The sequence below is a fragment of the Propithecus coquereli genome, unplaced genomic scaffold, assembly GCF_000956105.1.
Source record: "Propithecus coquereli isolate 6110/MARCELLA unplaced genomic scaffold, Pcoq_1.0 Scaffold114, whole genome shotgun sequence".
Taxonomy (NCBI): domain Eukaryota; kingdom Metazoa; phylum Chordata; class Mammalia; order Primates; family Indriidae; genus Propithecus; species Propithecus coquereli.
This window is the reverse complement of record NW_012135414.1, coordinates 2,000,866-2,018,087: the sequence shown is the minus strand read 5'-3', so window position 1 is coordinate 2,018,087 and position 17,222 is coordinate 2,000,866. Positions and strand designations below refer to the sequence as shown.

Below are 17,222 nucleotides of genomic sequence, written 5' to 3'. Positions count from 1 at the left end.
CACGGCACTCGCTCTAGCCCGGGCAACAAAAGCGAGACTTTGTCTCAAAAAAAAAAAAAAAAGAAGTGTTTTGAGAAAAGATAGCGTTTTTTGAAATGCTTGGATTTTTTGTCACGTATCATATATAGACTTAGTTTTACCTTGCAAAGAAATATTCAATAATTTTGATTTGACATGATGTCACACAGAAATGCTGCATTCCTATAAAAATTTTCTTTCAAAAAAAAATCTTTCAATAATTCATATTGCTGATTCTGTTCTTCATAAAATTTAACTGTCTGCTCTCTACAGAGATAAAATTTTGGCTAACACCTGTCCCTGTAATAGGCAACCCACTTTAGAAATAGAGTAAATCAACACTGAACACCTCATCCTTCAACTTTAGCATGTTACAAAACTGACAATGCCATGTTGCATTTGTACAAATACAGTTAACGAAACTTATAATTTGTTGCAGAGTGTTACTTAATATAGTAGGTTTAGCACAGGGATTTTGCTGGTGCAAGATACAATGAAAAGAAATGAGAACGTCTGGATTTTTTAATACTTTTTTTTTTTTTATCTATGCAATAAACCCTTCATGTTTTCCTGTCATGGAAGCTGTACCGTCTGTACCTACACTCACTAAATTTACCAAATTCGGTCCAACTTCACAACATTTATCTTGAAACCTGTTGAAGATATCTATTCCCTGTGTTCTGTTTGCAAGAGTGCCCAAAGCAAGTAACTCTTTATAGCAAAGAAAACATTCTGTTACGACCCAAGTAACAGACCCAAGTAACCTGTGCCAAATCAATTGCTTTCTTTCATCCAAAGTGATTGAATAACATATATTTTCATTTTAAAGTATTGCATGAAGTTGTTCTGTTAAGTTGAAGGCTGATTTATGCTGCTGATCGGTTATGGTTCTTTTTGGAAGAGGCAGTTGTTTGTATTTTGAAATGTTGTCGGAGTCTAAGCATCGTGCAGCTTCAACAATGCATTCTGTCATAATTTCTACATCACTAAATGGCTTTCCTTTTTTCCCTGAGTATATAAGCTACCTTATAAGTTGCTTCAGTGGCATTATTTCCAGGTATTATTGTGGCTTGAAAGAATTGTCTTTGCTTTTGCTTTTCACCTTTTAATTTCTGCAATACAACCTTTCATGCCCTTTCCTCTAATTTAAAATATTTGTGGTCCTTATGAGTGTTATAATGCTAATGACCATTGAATTTCTTTAATGTTGATATGGCAGTATCCCAAAGCAAGCAAATCATCTTATCTTTAGCAGAAACAAGATAATATTGCAATTCCCAATCCTTATTAAAAAATCTGTTTTCTTCTTTCAGCATATCTTGGTCTTCTTTGATATGATGGGCTGTTAAGCAGACAGAATTAAAAAATACCTTTGAGCTGTGCAACTACTCACAAATTCCACTTCAAACAGAAACACAGTGCACCATTGTCGAAAGCTGATAGTAGACTGGCATACTCAATCCCCGTAAACTCTTGCCAATCAGCCTCATGCAGTAGTGGTGCCAATCACGAGCATAGCAGCTGTCAGTTTAGCCCTTATGGCTTACCAGTATTCTAATTGTGCTAGTCAATCTGGGAGGATTATTTTGTTGAAACTTATTCTTTGATATTTTAAATACATGCATTTTAAAAATAAAAATATAAAAGACAGACAAAAATATATTAATAAAAATAAAAGGATTTGTTCTGTAAAAGTTGGGTTCAGTCAAAAGGCCACACTTAAGGACCTAGAAGGCCACATGTGGCCTTAAGGCCACAGGTTCCCCACCCCTGGTCTAAACTTTACTGTTTATATCCCTCTGGTGTCATTTAACATGTTCTTCTTTTCTCTATATTTCTTAGTAATTGGTAGTTAGATTTAGAGCAGAGGTGTTCAATAGTACTTTCTACAATGATGAAAATATTCTATCCCTATATGGTAGCCACTAGCTACATGTGCCAAGTGAACACTTAAAATATGATTAAAGAGACTGAAGAATTTGAATTTTTAATTTTATTTAATTTATCTAAGTTTAAATTTAAATAGCCATGCATGGCTAGCAGCTACCTTATGAGATATATGCAGAGGCCTGGTCAGATTCAGATAAGGTTTGGTTTTGGTTTTAGTTTTTTGTTTCTTGATTTGTTGTCTTCCCCATAAATGGTCTTGTGTCTGTTTCTTTTTGTGATGTTAGCAGTCGTTGTTGATAATTGCCTAAATGTGTTAATTCACTAGAGGTTGAAAAATGATATTCTAGCTCTTTTCCCTTCTTAATTGTAGTGGGTAGTTTTAGAGGAAAATGAGTGCTAAATAAGCTAACTGGGGTTAATCCTTTTTCATTGTCCATAGCATTCATGGATTTTACAGTCTCAACTATTTACAGGTAATCATGAAGATTTGTTTGATATATATGATGATTTATAATTTACTGAGACACCAAATTGTAATTGCATTAATTAAAGTCCTGTTTTGAAGCAAGTCATTTAGCTTGGTGAGTGAACTTTGTCAGCTTCTCAGCAGCAGTATTAAAAAATGGCTTTGTCTCTATTTTATGGCATTTTATGGAAAATTTATGTGCCATAATGCTATTCATAAATTGGATCTTCACCAACATCATGGGTGTGACATAGTCTATTTTTCGTTGTCATCAGTTGACTAAAACCAATTTACAGAACAGCTTAGAATAAATTTATCTTTTTTTCAATGTGTCTCTCTCTCTCTCTCTCTCTCTCTCTCTCTCTCTCTGTAACCCCCTCCCCCCAAACAAGTTGGTAGCCTGGTTTTCTCCACTTTTGGTCAACAGAAAAAGATCTGGACTTGCTATATTTGGACTTTCTTGACTATTTGCCAAACTAACCAAACTTTTAAGAAATGTTACCTCAGTTTAATTTAGATCCTTCTAATGGTTTTCCATTTATAAAAGGAAGTTGGAAAATATTCTAGACAACTGATAAATCTAGAGGATAAAAAAATTTACCTCTTCTTCTTTCTTATAGAAAATGTTTTTTTTTTTTGAATAGATTTTCTCCTCAAAAAGTGAATCCCGCTTAAAACATCTGTTGCAGCGAGCCCCAGATTATTGCCCAGAAACAATGGTAAGTCTTATTTAACTTAACTGTGGAAACTTTTGTCTAAGTGAAACCATCTAATGGGTTACTTTTAGATTTAGCAAATTTTTAAATGTGATTGGAATTTAAATTGTGATTGTGTTAGATTTAACTAGGTACTTTAAAAAGATCTTCATACAAATTACTAGATAGAATATTGTCTTTCATCTTTTCTTGTCTATTCTATGACATAGATGTAAAAATCTTAAATATGTGTTCTAGTCTTTAAATTTCATTATAATATTTTATCTGTAATTTTGGATTTTATTTTTTGTATTTTGACTAATTTTGTGGAAACTATAATAACTAAATTTTATTTTGATTTTGAAAAGTTGAATTTGGGATAAGGGAAATATGTGACTTATTCCTGTCTTTCCATTTTCTGGCATACTTTGGATATATTGCTTACCTATCTGAATCAGGTAACTTAAAATGTCTCTAATGCTTGGACTGTCCTCAGTGTTTGTGATGCTCATGGGTCAGGCCAAGAAAGCCTGAGCTTGGATGCAAGAACCTCTTTAGATATGATGACTTGTATTTTGTGAAGGGGAAAAAAGTTAACGATCAAATAGTTATGCCTGACACATTTTCCTTTAGTCTGAAAACACTTCTGTCCATGTGCTTGGAAATAGCAATTCTATTAATAATAAGTATTTGAGTAACCATATTCATCCTTAGTGCTGCTCTTAGATGGAAAATGAGAAAAGAACAAGCAATATTTTTATCTCAGTTTTCTTTTCCCCTCTGAATAACTGGTTGATGTACATATAGTCCTAGAATATTGAGTGCATAGACACAGCCATAATCAAGTTAGCTGTACATAATTTCTGTAGAAATGAATTGTCATATTTAAGAACTGGTTATCTAAATAAAAGCCTTTTATTGATCATAATTTTAGGTTGAAATTTGGAGTTGTATGAATTCATCTTTGCCAGGTAAGCAATAGAAGTGTAACATTTAGCAGTTTAATTTTAAAAATTTATTTTGTGAACATAAAATCTGTGTCATAGTCCTATAACCTAAATTATACTCTGGAATTTCTGTCCTCTCCTTTCTTTCAGTGCCCAAATTTTCAAATATATAATTTATTCTCATTCACTCAATCCATAACTTTGTACTCTTGTCTCCACTTCTACCATTCTACTGAAAGTAGTCTTTGAAAGATCACCAGGATCTTCTGGTTCCTAGATTTTATGGCTTTTTCTCAGCACTACTTTCCTGCAACACTTGATATTATTGACCACTACCTCCATACGACTCCACCTTAGCCTCAGAACCTTATTCTTTCTTACCTTTCTCCTCCAGTAAGAACTCCAGTAGTTATTCCAGTGTGTGGTCTTCTTCCTTTCTCTATTCATACTCACTCTGATAATCTCATTCCTTCCAAGAACTGTTAACTAAACAACCCTGAGAAGTAACTCTCAAATCTGAATCATTGTTTGTGATTTCTAGACATCTCTATAGCCATCTTTACATGGATCTCTGCATCCAGGTGGCATCTGAAGTGCAAATCCCAGATCAGCCTCATAATTGCACCTCTTGTGAATGACACTATACTAAAATCCCTCAAGTTATCTCTGATTCCTTTTTCTTTCTAGTTCCATTGACTTTCCCCTTGCAAAATCTTATATTTGTCCTCTCTATTCCTAGTTCAAGTTTTCATTATTACACTCTTGGGATATAATATTCTGATAACCTTATAACTGATGTTTCAACACATTATATCTGTTCTCCCCATCGCCTTCAAAAAGAAGCTCTCAGGGGATATCTACTTTTATTGAAATAAAACCTACAGTCTCTAGCCTGACATTCACTGTTTTCTAGGGTTGCAGCTCATTTCCATCCCTGATTAGAGTAATTTTTTTGAAAATTACTCTATATATACTCCTTTTTTTTGAAAAAAGGAGTATACCTTTTGTATCTCTGAATTCTAACTGCTGTCATACTGTTTGAAGTTTTCATTTCAAACAAATTGGGCTATTTGCCTTCTTGGAATTGTCTACTTCCTTGTCTATTCTCCTAGTTATCCCTGACCCCCAGTGTCCTAGAATTTTATAAATACACACACACACACACACACACACACACACACACACACTGTTTCTACTAAACTGTAATCTCCATAATGGGATAAATTATATATTTTGTCTATTTCATAATTTCATAGCCCACATAGACCTAATAGAGTGCCTTGTACATAGTAAGAGCTCAGTAAATGTAAATGCTTGTAATTTAATATTTTCTAAGAGGTCATTGGGTACATGGAAACAGCAATATACTGCATTCTGGTATAACAACTCATAGAGTTTATGACCTACATTGATTCCATTTAAAATTCTTTCTAAAATGTGAGGGATTCTGAAGAGCAAGCAGCAAAGAATTAGAGGAAACTTTACTAGGCAATGGGGCTAGATGAAATTCTGTTGTCTTTTGTACCCTTAATACATACAGATAAGCTTATAATATGAAATATTTTTAGTCAGTTTTTACAACTGGGGGAGTTTATACTTAATCAACTTTGTAGGCCGTTTATATTCTATTTTTTTGAGCCAGTCTCTGTCGCCCTGGGTAGAATACGGTGGCGTCATCATAGCTCACAGCAACCTCAAACTGCTGGGCTCAAGTGATCCTCTTGCGTCAGCCTCCCCAGTAGCAGGGACTACAGGCACGCACCATGACACCCAGCTAATTTTATTTTTAGTAGCGATGGGGTCTCGCTGTTGCTCAGGCTGGTCTCGAACTCATGAGCTCAAGCAGTCCTCCTGCCCTGGCCTCCCAGAGTACTAGGATTACAGGCATGAGCCACTGTGCCCGGCCGGCAGTTTATATTTTGAGAGCTTTGTCTATCTGTGAACAATTCCTTTGCTTTTGTTTGTTTGTTTTGTTTTTTAGCAGAATGTTTCTATTTGTATTAAGTCCTAGTTTCATTTGGAAAACTATGTTACCTATTGCCTTGAATCCCTGACATTTTTTTCAAATGTAAATTATAATCTAATTTAATGAAAATGTGGATTTGCAGATTTATGTATTACATAGATGCAACATAAAGCAATTTGTAAAGGAGATAAGGAGGAGTTAACAGCATCCCTATAAGCATAAGTCTTTTCTCTTTTCATAATTATTTCTTAAATCTCCTAATTTTGTCTTAAGAGTCATTCGTTGACATTCATGATCACAAAAGTCATCTAAAAAACAAATTAGAATACTTTTTATAATTTTATCATCTTTTAGTTTTACAGTATCCATGAAACAATTTGGTGTGCTGTTTGTTTTTGTTGCTGCTTTTGACCTAAGCCTTTGAACATTTTGTTTTTAAGGTGTGTTTAAGAAGTCTGACGGCTGGGTTGGCTTAGGCTGCTGTGAACTGGCTATTGCCTTGGAGTGTCGACAGGCATGCAAGCAGGTAACGCTGGGCAGTCAGGCTCTTAAGCATCATGGAGTGCAGTTTGGGTTTTAGTTGTGCATATGAATTGGGCTTTGCCCACCTCATGGCTTTGAAGAGGTGACCCACAAAAACTACAAATTTAGTATTTCTTGCACAAGCCATCTCCTTTTAGACTTGCTGCATTTTCAGTTATGGTTGCTGCATATTACTTCAGCCTTCTCTTATTCCTTCTCATCTTTCCTTTCTGTCACACAAAGAAAGAATTGAGGCCTTTGTACTTTGCTTATGGTCATGCTGAGTCATTGCTGAGTGACTCCAAATGGTCATGTAAATTTAGGGAATGCTTGGATGAGAACGGTTGACACTGTTGGCTTATTTTGTTTTATCTCCCTTCTCTCTTTCATCATGGCTTTACCCTGATCATGTTCTTATATTTCTTCTCTGCTCCTAAGTTAGTGTGACTCCTATAGCGAGTTATGACTTCTTTGATTTGATATACCTCTACTTTGATTCACCTTAGGCCCCTGAGTTCTTCCTCACTCTGCGTGTTTTAATAATGGTTCCTCAGAATGGGAAATCTGGCCTCCTGGCTCCTCCATTCCAAGTGGCAGGAGTAGAAGTAACTGGGAAACTAGTAATGATTGTTTAGATGAACTTGAAACCACAGCTAGAAAGCCTTCTCTTATTTTCTTCTTCTAGGGACTTGCCTCTGGAGAGGAGTATATGAGACATAGTATCACCTTCACTTTCACACAGACCACTGTACCATAGCCTGAGTGACACTCTTTGGCACCACATGGCCTAGCTATCTGCTGCTCTCCTCCAGGCATTGAGATGAAACTGAGTTGTGGAGGATTTGAACTATAATGGGTCTAGCAGGACATAAAACAGTTGCCATCCCATTCTGCTTCTTGCTCTCACTGTCCTCATCAGCTGACCTATTATAAATTGCATGGGCCTAGCTGATGGAATAGGAGGAATGGAACAAGAAACCAGAGCCCATGACTCTGGAATTAATCTCTAAATAGAGACTCATGTCATCCGGAAGAATAACCACCCCTCAGCAGATTTATTTTGGCTCTTTTATATAGAAAGTACATATTTAAATATGGTAAATAACATGCTATTTCTCTAAGCATTGGTTTCCTCATCTTCTCTAGAGGGGTTAATATCTTCTTCATAAACTTGTTAAGAGACTTACATAAAAATAACTTGTGATAATTGCCTGGCATAGTACCCTTTCTCTCTTTAGTTGCGCCTCCATTATATATGGCACTTTTCTGAGGAAATTGGCTGAATAAATTCAGTATGAAAGCTGAGAATGTGAAGGGTTAAAGAAAAAGCAAAATATAAGTGCCCTGGCAATGCTTCCAATAAAATTTGCTGTGGCAGAGCTTCACAAGAAAATTTGCTACAGAGTGGAATTCAGCTTTTAAAAAGTCCTCTGATTTACATTTCCTTCAAAGTCATCTAGTTTCTGAAATAACAAAAGGACTGTGTTATTATGTGAGATTAAAGCCCTAAAAGTTAGGGGGAAGCTCAAGAATATTGAGTAGGCCCGAGGGGTGATGTTTGTTTTAAAGAAATTACATGAAATTTGTTTGTTGTATTTTAGGGACTTTTAAATATTTGAACATAAGGTTTTCCTTGATAAAGTAAAGAATACTATATTAGCAATTAACATATACTAATTTGTGTTCTTTTTTGTCCTGTGCTGAATAGCATGTATAATAAATTAATGGAGAAATCTGTTGGTTTTTAGGCATCTTCAAAGAATGATATCTCCAAAGTTTGCAGAAAAGAATATGAGGTATGCATTTTATTTAACAGGTTTGCATGGACTATTCAGATGTTATCAGAACTGACAAAAGCACTTAAATTTTTTAAATGAATTCATTTTTTACACAAAATGCCTTTTACCTCACAGAAAATTTAGCCTTGATAAAAATGTTATCTATCTTGTTTAGAAATGTTATGACTTTAGTTAATTCTGTTGAAATTAAGCATTAATTTTTAAGAAATGCCTAAATCTCACATGCAGAGCATTTAACCTATAATGTTTTCATAACAAAGCAACTGGTTGTACCCAAAGTTGTGAAATAGTTTTTCTTAGGTTCTGTATGTTCTTTTGCCCCTTTTCATATCTCTTGACCCATCCAAGTATCCATTTTTATAAACTACCTCTAATCATGAAGAAAACAATCAAAGAAACAAAATCACACTGCTAATACGAATAGCTTCAAACTTTCCTAGCATCTTGCATTTGGGTGAAAAAATAATACTAAGTTACAAAGGCTATATTAAATCTGAAGGACTCTTGTCTCCCAATGGTGGAATTTCAACCACTGCAGTGTCTAGATGGGGCAGATATTAGGGCAGAGGTGGAGGAGGTATTTTATTTCACACAATGCAAATATGTGCAGAAGATTGTCCCTGATGTGAAAACGCTCCTTATTGGGGCCACTTTGTTCATTTTCTAGAACTCCATTGTTAAATGTGATAGTATTGTTGTTTTTCATAGCGAAAGGCCATGTAATGAAGAATACTTAAGTGCATATGCCTCATTCATCATTTTTATATATTAACATTGGGATTCCTATTGCTGTTTTCTTGGAGAAGAAAGTATAACTCTCTCTTAACTGCTTCTAGATTATAATTCTTATTTTTTTCTTTTCTCAAAGCCTATAATCATATCTCTTGATTAACATTTTTATACTGGAGAGTCTTATTTATCTTTTGTCCCTTTGTACTGTTTGCTAAGTTATATCTGTTCCTCTGAAGGCAAATTTCCAAATTAATAGCAGCTCTCTGTTCTTATTCAAATGATCCTTGCTACAAAGAAATAAAAGATTTCTTTGTTTTTTTCTTATTTCTTTACCTTTGAAATGACCAGTTTTAGTTTCTCTTGAACAAAGTGGCTAACTGTGATAATTCTTTTCTCCCACATGATGTCTGACACTGTCCATCTTCTATAGCCTGTCCTCCATTATTTTAGTGTGCTTCCTTCTCTTGTCTGGATTTCTGCATTGCCCTAGGAAGTCTGCCAGTATGTGTTGATGAAGGACTGGACAGTAAAGGTAAGAGAGACAAACACTGTCCTATGATAGAAATACTAAGAATAGTTTACTTTCCCCAGTCTATCCTGCCTTGTTTGGCCTAGAATTAAGCAACCATTTTCCAAAATTCTACATGCCAACAGAGTTCTTTTATTTTTATATTAAAACCCAACCCCACCAATTATTTGAGATAGTTTGAGACTCAGTTTGATTTCTTATGTTACTTAGAAATAGAGTTGAGAGCAAAAAGTTAATGTAAGCAAAAAGTTCTGCATTATAATCCCCAAATAAGAATCACTGTCATGATTATTGGAGTCTAGTCTAGAGAAAAACTTTATTTGTTATAAAGTGGATTGGGTAAATTTGGTGTAATGCAGCTTATTTTAACTGGATTGGTTGTTTATCAACATCAGAATAATTTATAAAACTGGGCTTTTAGTATCTTTTCCTTAATACTGGAGTGGTCCCTGGGGTGAACTTCTAGATGTGTAAGCCATTTCTTTAGACTTACAATTTTAGGGGTAGTATTTACCCTGAAGAGTGGTTTTGTAGTTTGATTTGAGTTTCAGAGGGTAGGTAATTACATTTGGAGGAGATAATGTTTATTTTTATTGGTAAGCTGCTACAGAATTCCTTTTGAGGTGATTTGGTAAGAAATTTACTTAAATGAATAAAGTTTAAAAATTATAATACTATTTAAGATTCTGTTTTGTTGCAACCAACCTAAGATAAACCAGTTAAATGTAAAGCATTGTTACATCTGAATTATAGAGTCTGGTTTATTTCTTATGCAAACCAAAAAGGATTTATTGAATACTGAGAAGAGTTTTACATATTAGAACACAAACTTTGGAATCAGACTTAGGTTAGAATTCTAGGTAAGCTACTTGTAGCTTAACTCCAAATACTAAAGAATTATATCAAATTGAGTCAAACTAATTAAAATATTTACTGCATCCACAAGGGATCAGGGAAATCAGAAAGCAGAGCGAGCATGTTGGGAGTTATCAGGGAAAACTTTGCAAATGAAAGAGGCCTGAAAGGATTGGTATAATTCGGGTAATAAGACCATGGATCAAATACATATGACTCATGTAGGGGGATAAGAAAAGACAGACCTATTTTGGCTGAGAATCTGTGCTTGGATAGACAAAGCAGGACCAAATCCTGGAAAGATAACATTTGGAGGCTCAACCCATTATTAAGTAGAGGGTGGTGATGAAGATTTCTCTAAGTGGAGCCCAATATATTATAACAAATAACAAAGCCAATATTTTAGGAAGCATAAACTCTGTGTGCAGGCTAAGTTTTAGATTCCCGCAGCCCCTCTAGCTTAGCTAAAAAGACATCAAAAGGCCCAGAAATAGGATGATAGCAATAGAATTGAGTATTCAAGAATAAATGAGAGATTTGAAGGCAGAATTCATCAACAGGATTTGTTGTGATGGATTGAATATAAGAGATGATGTTCAGAGAGATAGAAGAAACAATCCTAACCACTTAAGCATAGTTTCCTAGCATACATTTACCATTCTCCTATGCTTGAAGGTACTGTTTAGAACTTCTCTCTATGGTAATAGGGCCGACTTGGTACCTGGACCAGTCCTCCAGGTGAAAATAATTTAAAATACTGGGTTAATTTACTAGAAATAAAATATGGAATGCTCAAGCCAAAAACTAAATGAAGGAAGGATGCAGAGAAGTAAGAGTACTGAAGAAGGCATTAGCCTTGAGGGCATTTGTTGAATCAATTTTCATAGCTTTGTAGCTTTATGGGGCTCAGAAGTCAGGAGACAAATCCTTAGTTCTGATTGAAGGTGGAAGATCTAATTGAAGTCCCCTCCCCTGTCCACCAATAAATTTTGGATTCCAAAGGGACTATACCCTCAGTATTAGGGTGACCGAGAAATAAGCTCATCTCCCTTTTCAGGGGACTGTAAGGAAAATTGCTTCTCTCAAACCTTAATGTTGTCTCCATTTAAAATTCATAGTTATAAGAATGCCTTCACTTGAGTTTGTAGCCCAGATTTATACCAAGTGAGTGTTTATAAAACCTCAAGCTGAAAATTTATTTAAAGTGGTTTTGAAATGGTAGTGGTCCCCGAGTGCCTGAGAAAAGGTGATGCAGATATTCTCTGCAGGAACTGATCTCTGTTCTGGCCCTCTTAGGATATCCAGAGAAACTTTTCTCCAAGTTTGAAGAAAAATAAGCAGATCACAGAAAACAAATCACAAAACTCACCAGAAAACAAGGTTCATCAAATAAGAGCCAGTAGGAGGAATGGTGAACAGAATCAGACCCGAAGATACTTTAGATATAGAAATTATCAGATGCAGATTATAAAATGTTCAATATGTTTCAGAAATAAAAGTCTTAAAAATATGAAGAGCAAACATATTTGAAAAAGAACCAAAGAGAATTTCCAGAAGAGAAAAGTATAATAGTTAAAATAAAAACACAATGGATAGTTATTTAGCAGATTAGATACAGTAAAGAAAGTTAGTGAATTAGAAGACAGAACTGAAGAAATTATATGGAAAGCAGCATAGAGGGACATAAGGCCAAAGGAGAGTTTAAGAGACATGAAGGATAGAGTGAGAAAGTCTCCTAATTGGAGTACTAAAAGAAAAAGAAATAATATGAGCAGAGGCAGTGTTTAAAGAAGCCCTACCAATCCCCAGCAGGATTAAAAGAAAAAAAAAAATCCATGTATTACAGACACACAGCATAGCCAAAGATCTTAAAAGCAGTCATGAAAAAAGAAGTCAAAGAAGACCAACAGCTGATTTCCAAGTACCAACAAAGGAAGCCAGAAGACAGTAGAATGATTCCTAGACAGTTCTGAAAGAAAATAACTATCAACCTAGAATATCAACTATCCAGCAAAAATATTTTTCAAGAAAGAAGGCAAAATTAAGATATTTCCAGCCAACAAAAATAGAATTGCCATTGCTGTACCTTCCTTTGGGGAAAGGAAGTTCTGAAAGATAACTTCAGACAGAAAATTATTTGAGATGCAAAAGGGAATGTGAAAATAGAAAGAAAGTAAGTTAAAACACTCAGATTGTATAAAACAATAATAATATATTATTGAATTTTTAAAAGAGAATTAAAATACAGCAACAATAGTATGTACATTGGGAAGTAGATTTGAAGAAATTGAAGCTTATTAAGTATTAGGTCCTTTTAATGTAAAGACATCTCAGAGGTGGTTGGGAATTCAGGAATAGAGATGAGAAGAGCTATCATACCCACAGAAAACCTTGAAATAACCCTTGAACCTTGAGAGTGAATGAAAGGTCCATGAAAGAGAAAGTGTAGAAAGAATAGGGAGCTAGGTTTTGAAAATTGCTTCTTTAGGGAATTGGAAAAAAAGGAGCCACATACTGATCCGACAATAGAATGAGAAGTTCCAAATAAGAGCACGTCTATCATTGGAAATGTTCAAGTAAAGACTTACTGGATTCACACATTATGAAGGGGATTTTTGCAATAGACAGGAGATTTGACTGATGATATCTCCCTTTCAATTCTGTAGTTCCCTTATTCTGACCAATACTTGAGAAGGTACTTAAGAATACTTCTTTGAGAATCACACCTGTTTGATTGGGGGGTCACCAAATCCTGGTCTCTAGAAGCTACCAGAATCAACCATTAGCTTGATAACTCCTTCATGGACGTGTTCAAGTGTCATAGGCATGCTCAGTTCTAGGTTCTCCATGCATTTTCACAGGCTTAGTCCTTGGCCTACCTAGAAGTATTGGTTAGGCCACATAGGGTTTGTGGATGTATGATGCTAGAGCCAAGAATGATATTCAAAATATTCAACAGCTGGAATACCATAGGCACCAACAACCAGAACAGATAGATGCTGGCTGTAAACCATAGGTACAGCCATATTTGTGCACATTGGCTAATTAGAACTAAAGTAAGAATGAGTTCATGTTGAACTTGAGGTGTGAGAAATACAGGGTAGATTGTTTTCGCATTGTCTTTGTCCACAAGTTGGCTGTGAACATTTTATTCTAGCCACCAAAATCATGATTTTTTAAAACAAATTTTGGTTGTTGATAGTTATTTTCTTCCTTGAATGTCAGAATAAACATCATTAAGATGATGTGAGGCTGGTGAATTTCCAGAGACCTGGCAATGGCCGTAAAGTGATGAGATAAATTGTAGTTTGGGATTCATAAATCCATTTCATACCTTTAATGTCAAATCTTACCTGCCATTCTCTTAATGTAATGACTATAAATATACCTTTCCATTTGCTGCATGAGCCAATGAAATACAATGCTACAAATTTACCATCACATTTTTACATTTTTTACTTGTTTCTTCCTTCTTTCATAGATTCTTCTCTGGGCTTTCCTTTATTTGCTTTTCACAAATACCATTTTCCTGTCTCTCCTTTCTTTCCTAGCTTTCTTCAATCTGGTTATTTGATGTTATTTCATTAAGGAAGGTGAGAAACTATGAAGGAAAGTTATAGGAGATATTTTTGTGAGGAGTTAACTTTTTTTTTAGTCTTAAAGCAGTTAAGTTTTACACTAAACAGGTACTAATACAGCTAAAATAGTGTTCTGCCATGGGGCTTTGGTTCTTAGAGAATGCTAAGATAAAATTAAGACTCTGAGGATATTAAAAAAAGCTTTAGAACTACAAAGACAATTGGCCTTATGAGTTCCACACGTGGTCCTATGAAGTACCACCTGTCAAGCACAGCTAAGTGCATAGGAGAAGGGTGAAACTATGTTAAATTTTATTTTTTTGATATCCACATGGTTCAGAATTCAAAGTGGTATACAATAAAGTCTCTTTCCCATCTCTCTAGAGGTATTTTCTGCATATGAAAGTAAATATGTATATATAGTCTCCTTCACCCCCTTTTACCACAGATGATAGCTTACCATACACTTTGTTCTGCCCCTGGATGCCAGTGTTTGGTATATATTTATGTATATCTACACAGACTGTACAGTGTATCCTCAGGAAATGTCACAATAAAATGTTCTCAAAGATTTTTGTGTATCAGTTAATTTTATTTTGTTCCTTTTTCTCTCAAATTAACCTTTATTCTAGATTTACTACCAGAAGCATTAAAGGAAAAGGGATGAAAAAAGTAACCCAATTTAGAGATAAAAGGGCCAGGGCTGTCAGGACCAACAGGATTCTCTGGACAACTAGAGACCTAAGCACCAATGTGATTGGATCTGTGCTGCAATGGTGCTAAGAATAGAGGAGACCATCTGGTAGGGCAGATGACAGCCTAGGCTGTGGACAATTGTGTTGTTCCTCACCTAGTCAGCTTTTGGGGATTTTAACAAAAAGAACTATGTGGTACTTTGCCCCAGCAAAGCCCTTGAGACCTAAATGTAAAGTGTCTTTAAGGTAATGCTGAGGAAACTCCCAAGAATTGTCAGGATACAGTAAATAGAAGACTGTGAATGGGAGGCTTTGTAAATGGTAAAATGTTATACAGGTATACTGTATCAGTAAATTTGAGCCGTTACCTGCAGCTGATGAGCTCCAAAAAGAGCGAAACCTATTAGGTCCTGCAGTACTGGCTTAAGATAGTGTAAAACCGTGATTACATTCCACTTGTATGTTGTTTTGTTTTGCATATTTGTATTGTAATTTGGGGAGGGGAGTAACTGCTATTTAGTCTCCTTGCTGCTAGTATATTTCCTTTCTAATTCATTCTCAGAAGTCACCAGAATGAGATCATCCCGAAATGAAAATCTGATCAAGTTGGATTAGATTGTGACCTGGTATAATCCAAGTGGCTATGGTTTTCCCCATAGGCAATCTTATCTACTCTCATAGCTTTAATTGTCCCTGTATGATGACAACTTCAGAATCTTCTTTGTTAACCTCTTTTTCTGAGCTCCTGAACCCTATCGTGTATATGTACTGTTTTTTTTTTTTGAAACAAGGTCTCTTTCTGTTGTCCTAGCTAGAGTGCAGTGGTCCCATCATAGCTCACTGCAACCTCAAACTCCTGGGCTCAAGTGATCCTCCCACTTCAACCTCCTGAGTAGCTGGGACTACAGGCACACCCCACCAAACCTGGCTAATTATTTTATTTTTTGTAGAGACAGGGTCTTGCTATGTTGCTCAGGCTGGGGATACGTGTACTTTTCGTGTTACATTGAAACAACAGCCACATAAACCAATTAATTGATTTCAAATCAACCAAATTGATTATTACTTTTCCTACCTTTTCTACCTCCCCTTCCCTTCACCTTGCCCTTACATAGTACCATACACACACACACGTACCCCAAAACAAAAACTTACCATTTTCCTTACATTTCTTGCTTGTTTGTACCAGTATAGTCCTCCCAGACACATAAATTAAATGCCTAAGATGCATTGTCTACTTTTTCCTCTTTTCCCATCACCTTCCACAAATTACTGGTGATCGAACCCTAAAAATTTGCCCCTAAATATATGTTATATCAGTCTCCTTTCCAGATCTTCAGAAATCGCCCTAGCCTCAGGCCTTTGTACCACTTTTCTGGACTACTGCACTAGCCTCCAAACTAGCTTTCCTATGTCTAATTTCTCCTCTTATCTACTAGCTTTACTTCTGCTAGAGTGATCTCTTTAAAGACCAAATTTGATCATAGTCACTTCTTTCCTTAAATCCTTCAACTGCTCCTCTGTAGGATACAGTTCATGCCCCTCAGCCTGGTATCCCAAGTGTTTCTCAGTCTAGCCCCTGGCTCTGTCCTCCTTTACTCTTCAGCATCATGCTACTTGTAATTTCCCAGACTGACCATTTTGTTTTGTTAGTTGTACAACCTGTTCTACCTGGAATTCCCTCTTCCTGAATCTATCCTAACACTGTCCCATTGAGTAGTATACTGGAGCTGGCATCTACCAGCTAGGGAGTACAGATTGTTAAATATTAAGGAATTTTGCAAGCCAGTTTATAACTTGAAGTAAGCCATGGGTCGGGGTATTTATACTATGAACATCAGCAAATATTCATACTACAAATCAAGACTCAAGAAAGGTGGTCCCAGCATACCACTACTCCTATCCAACTGGCAACCTTTGCCTCAAATTCTGGTTTAGATCATACCTCTTTGAAACCTTTCCTGCCCATCTCTCTTGCCTCTACACACATTAAATTGATTGCTACTTCTAAACCCTTTACATGCTTTATTATAGCATTTGTCACCCTATAGTGTAACTCTATTTTTACACATCTCTTTTTAATAATAACCTCTGAGTTGCTGGGGCAGAGTCCATACAATTGTCTTTGTATCTGTCATTCATTCTCCTAGCATTCATTGAATTGATAATACACTGAACCAATATACTTAATGTGTATCAGGCACTGTTCTCAGGGTACAGAGATGGGTACAGCCACTGTCTACAAGAAGCTCATAGTCTAGTCCATTGGAAGAGAGAAATTCAAATCATTCATTACAATACTATAAGATAAGTACATTGCTAGAAGTCTGTATAAGACACACTGGAGCCTGAAGGAAAAAAACCCTGCCCAGGGAAATGGGGAACTCTTCATAAAGCAGGTAAGACATAAAGGATGAGCATAAAGTTGTTGCCTTTAACTAGGTGCTACAGTCAGTACTTGTATAAATAGAATTCTTTTTTTTTTTTTTTTTTGAGACAGAGGCTCACTGTGTTGCCCGGAATAGAGTGA

At 35.6% G+C, this 17,222-nt stretch overlaps 1 protein-coding gene across 1 annotated transcript in view; it reads left to right on the top strand.

The window, feature by feature from the left end:
• The window catches only part of RECK (reversion-inducing-cysteine-rich protein with kazal motifs), an 86,713-nt gene that overhangs the window by 21,031 nt on the left and 48,460 nt on the right, over positions 1 to 17,222 (top strand). Inside the window, exons 3-6 of the mRNA XM_012657212.1 lie at positions 3,019 to 3,093; positions 4,004 to 4,040; positions 6,423 to 6,508; positions 8,253 to 8,300. Of these exons, the coding sequence (XP_012512666.1) occupies positions 3,019 to 3,093; positions 4,004 to 4,040; positions 6,423 to 6,508; positions 8,253 to 8,300 (246 nt within the window). The remainder of the gene's footprint in view (positions 1 to 3,018; positions 3,094 to 4,003; positions 4,041 to 6,422; positions 6,509 to 8,252; positions 8,301 to 17,222) is intronic.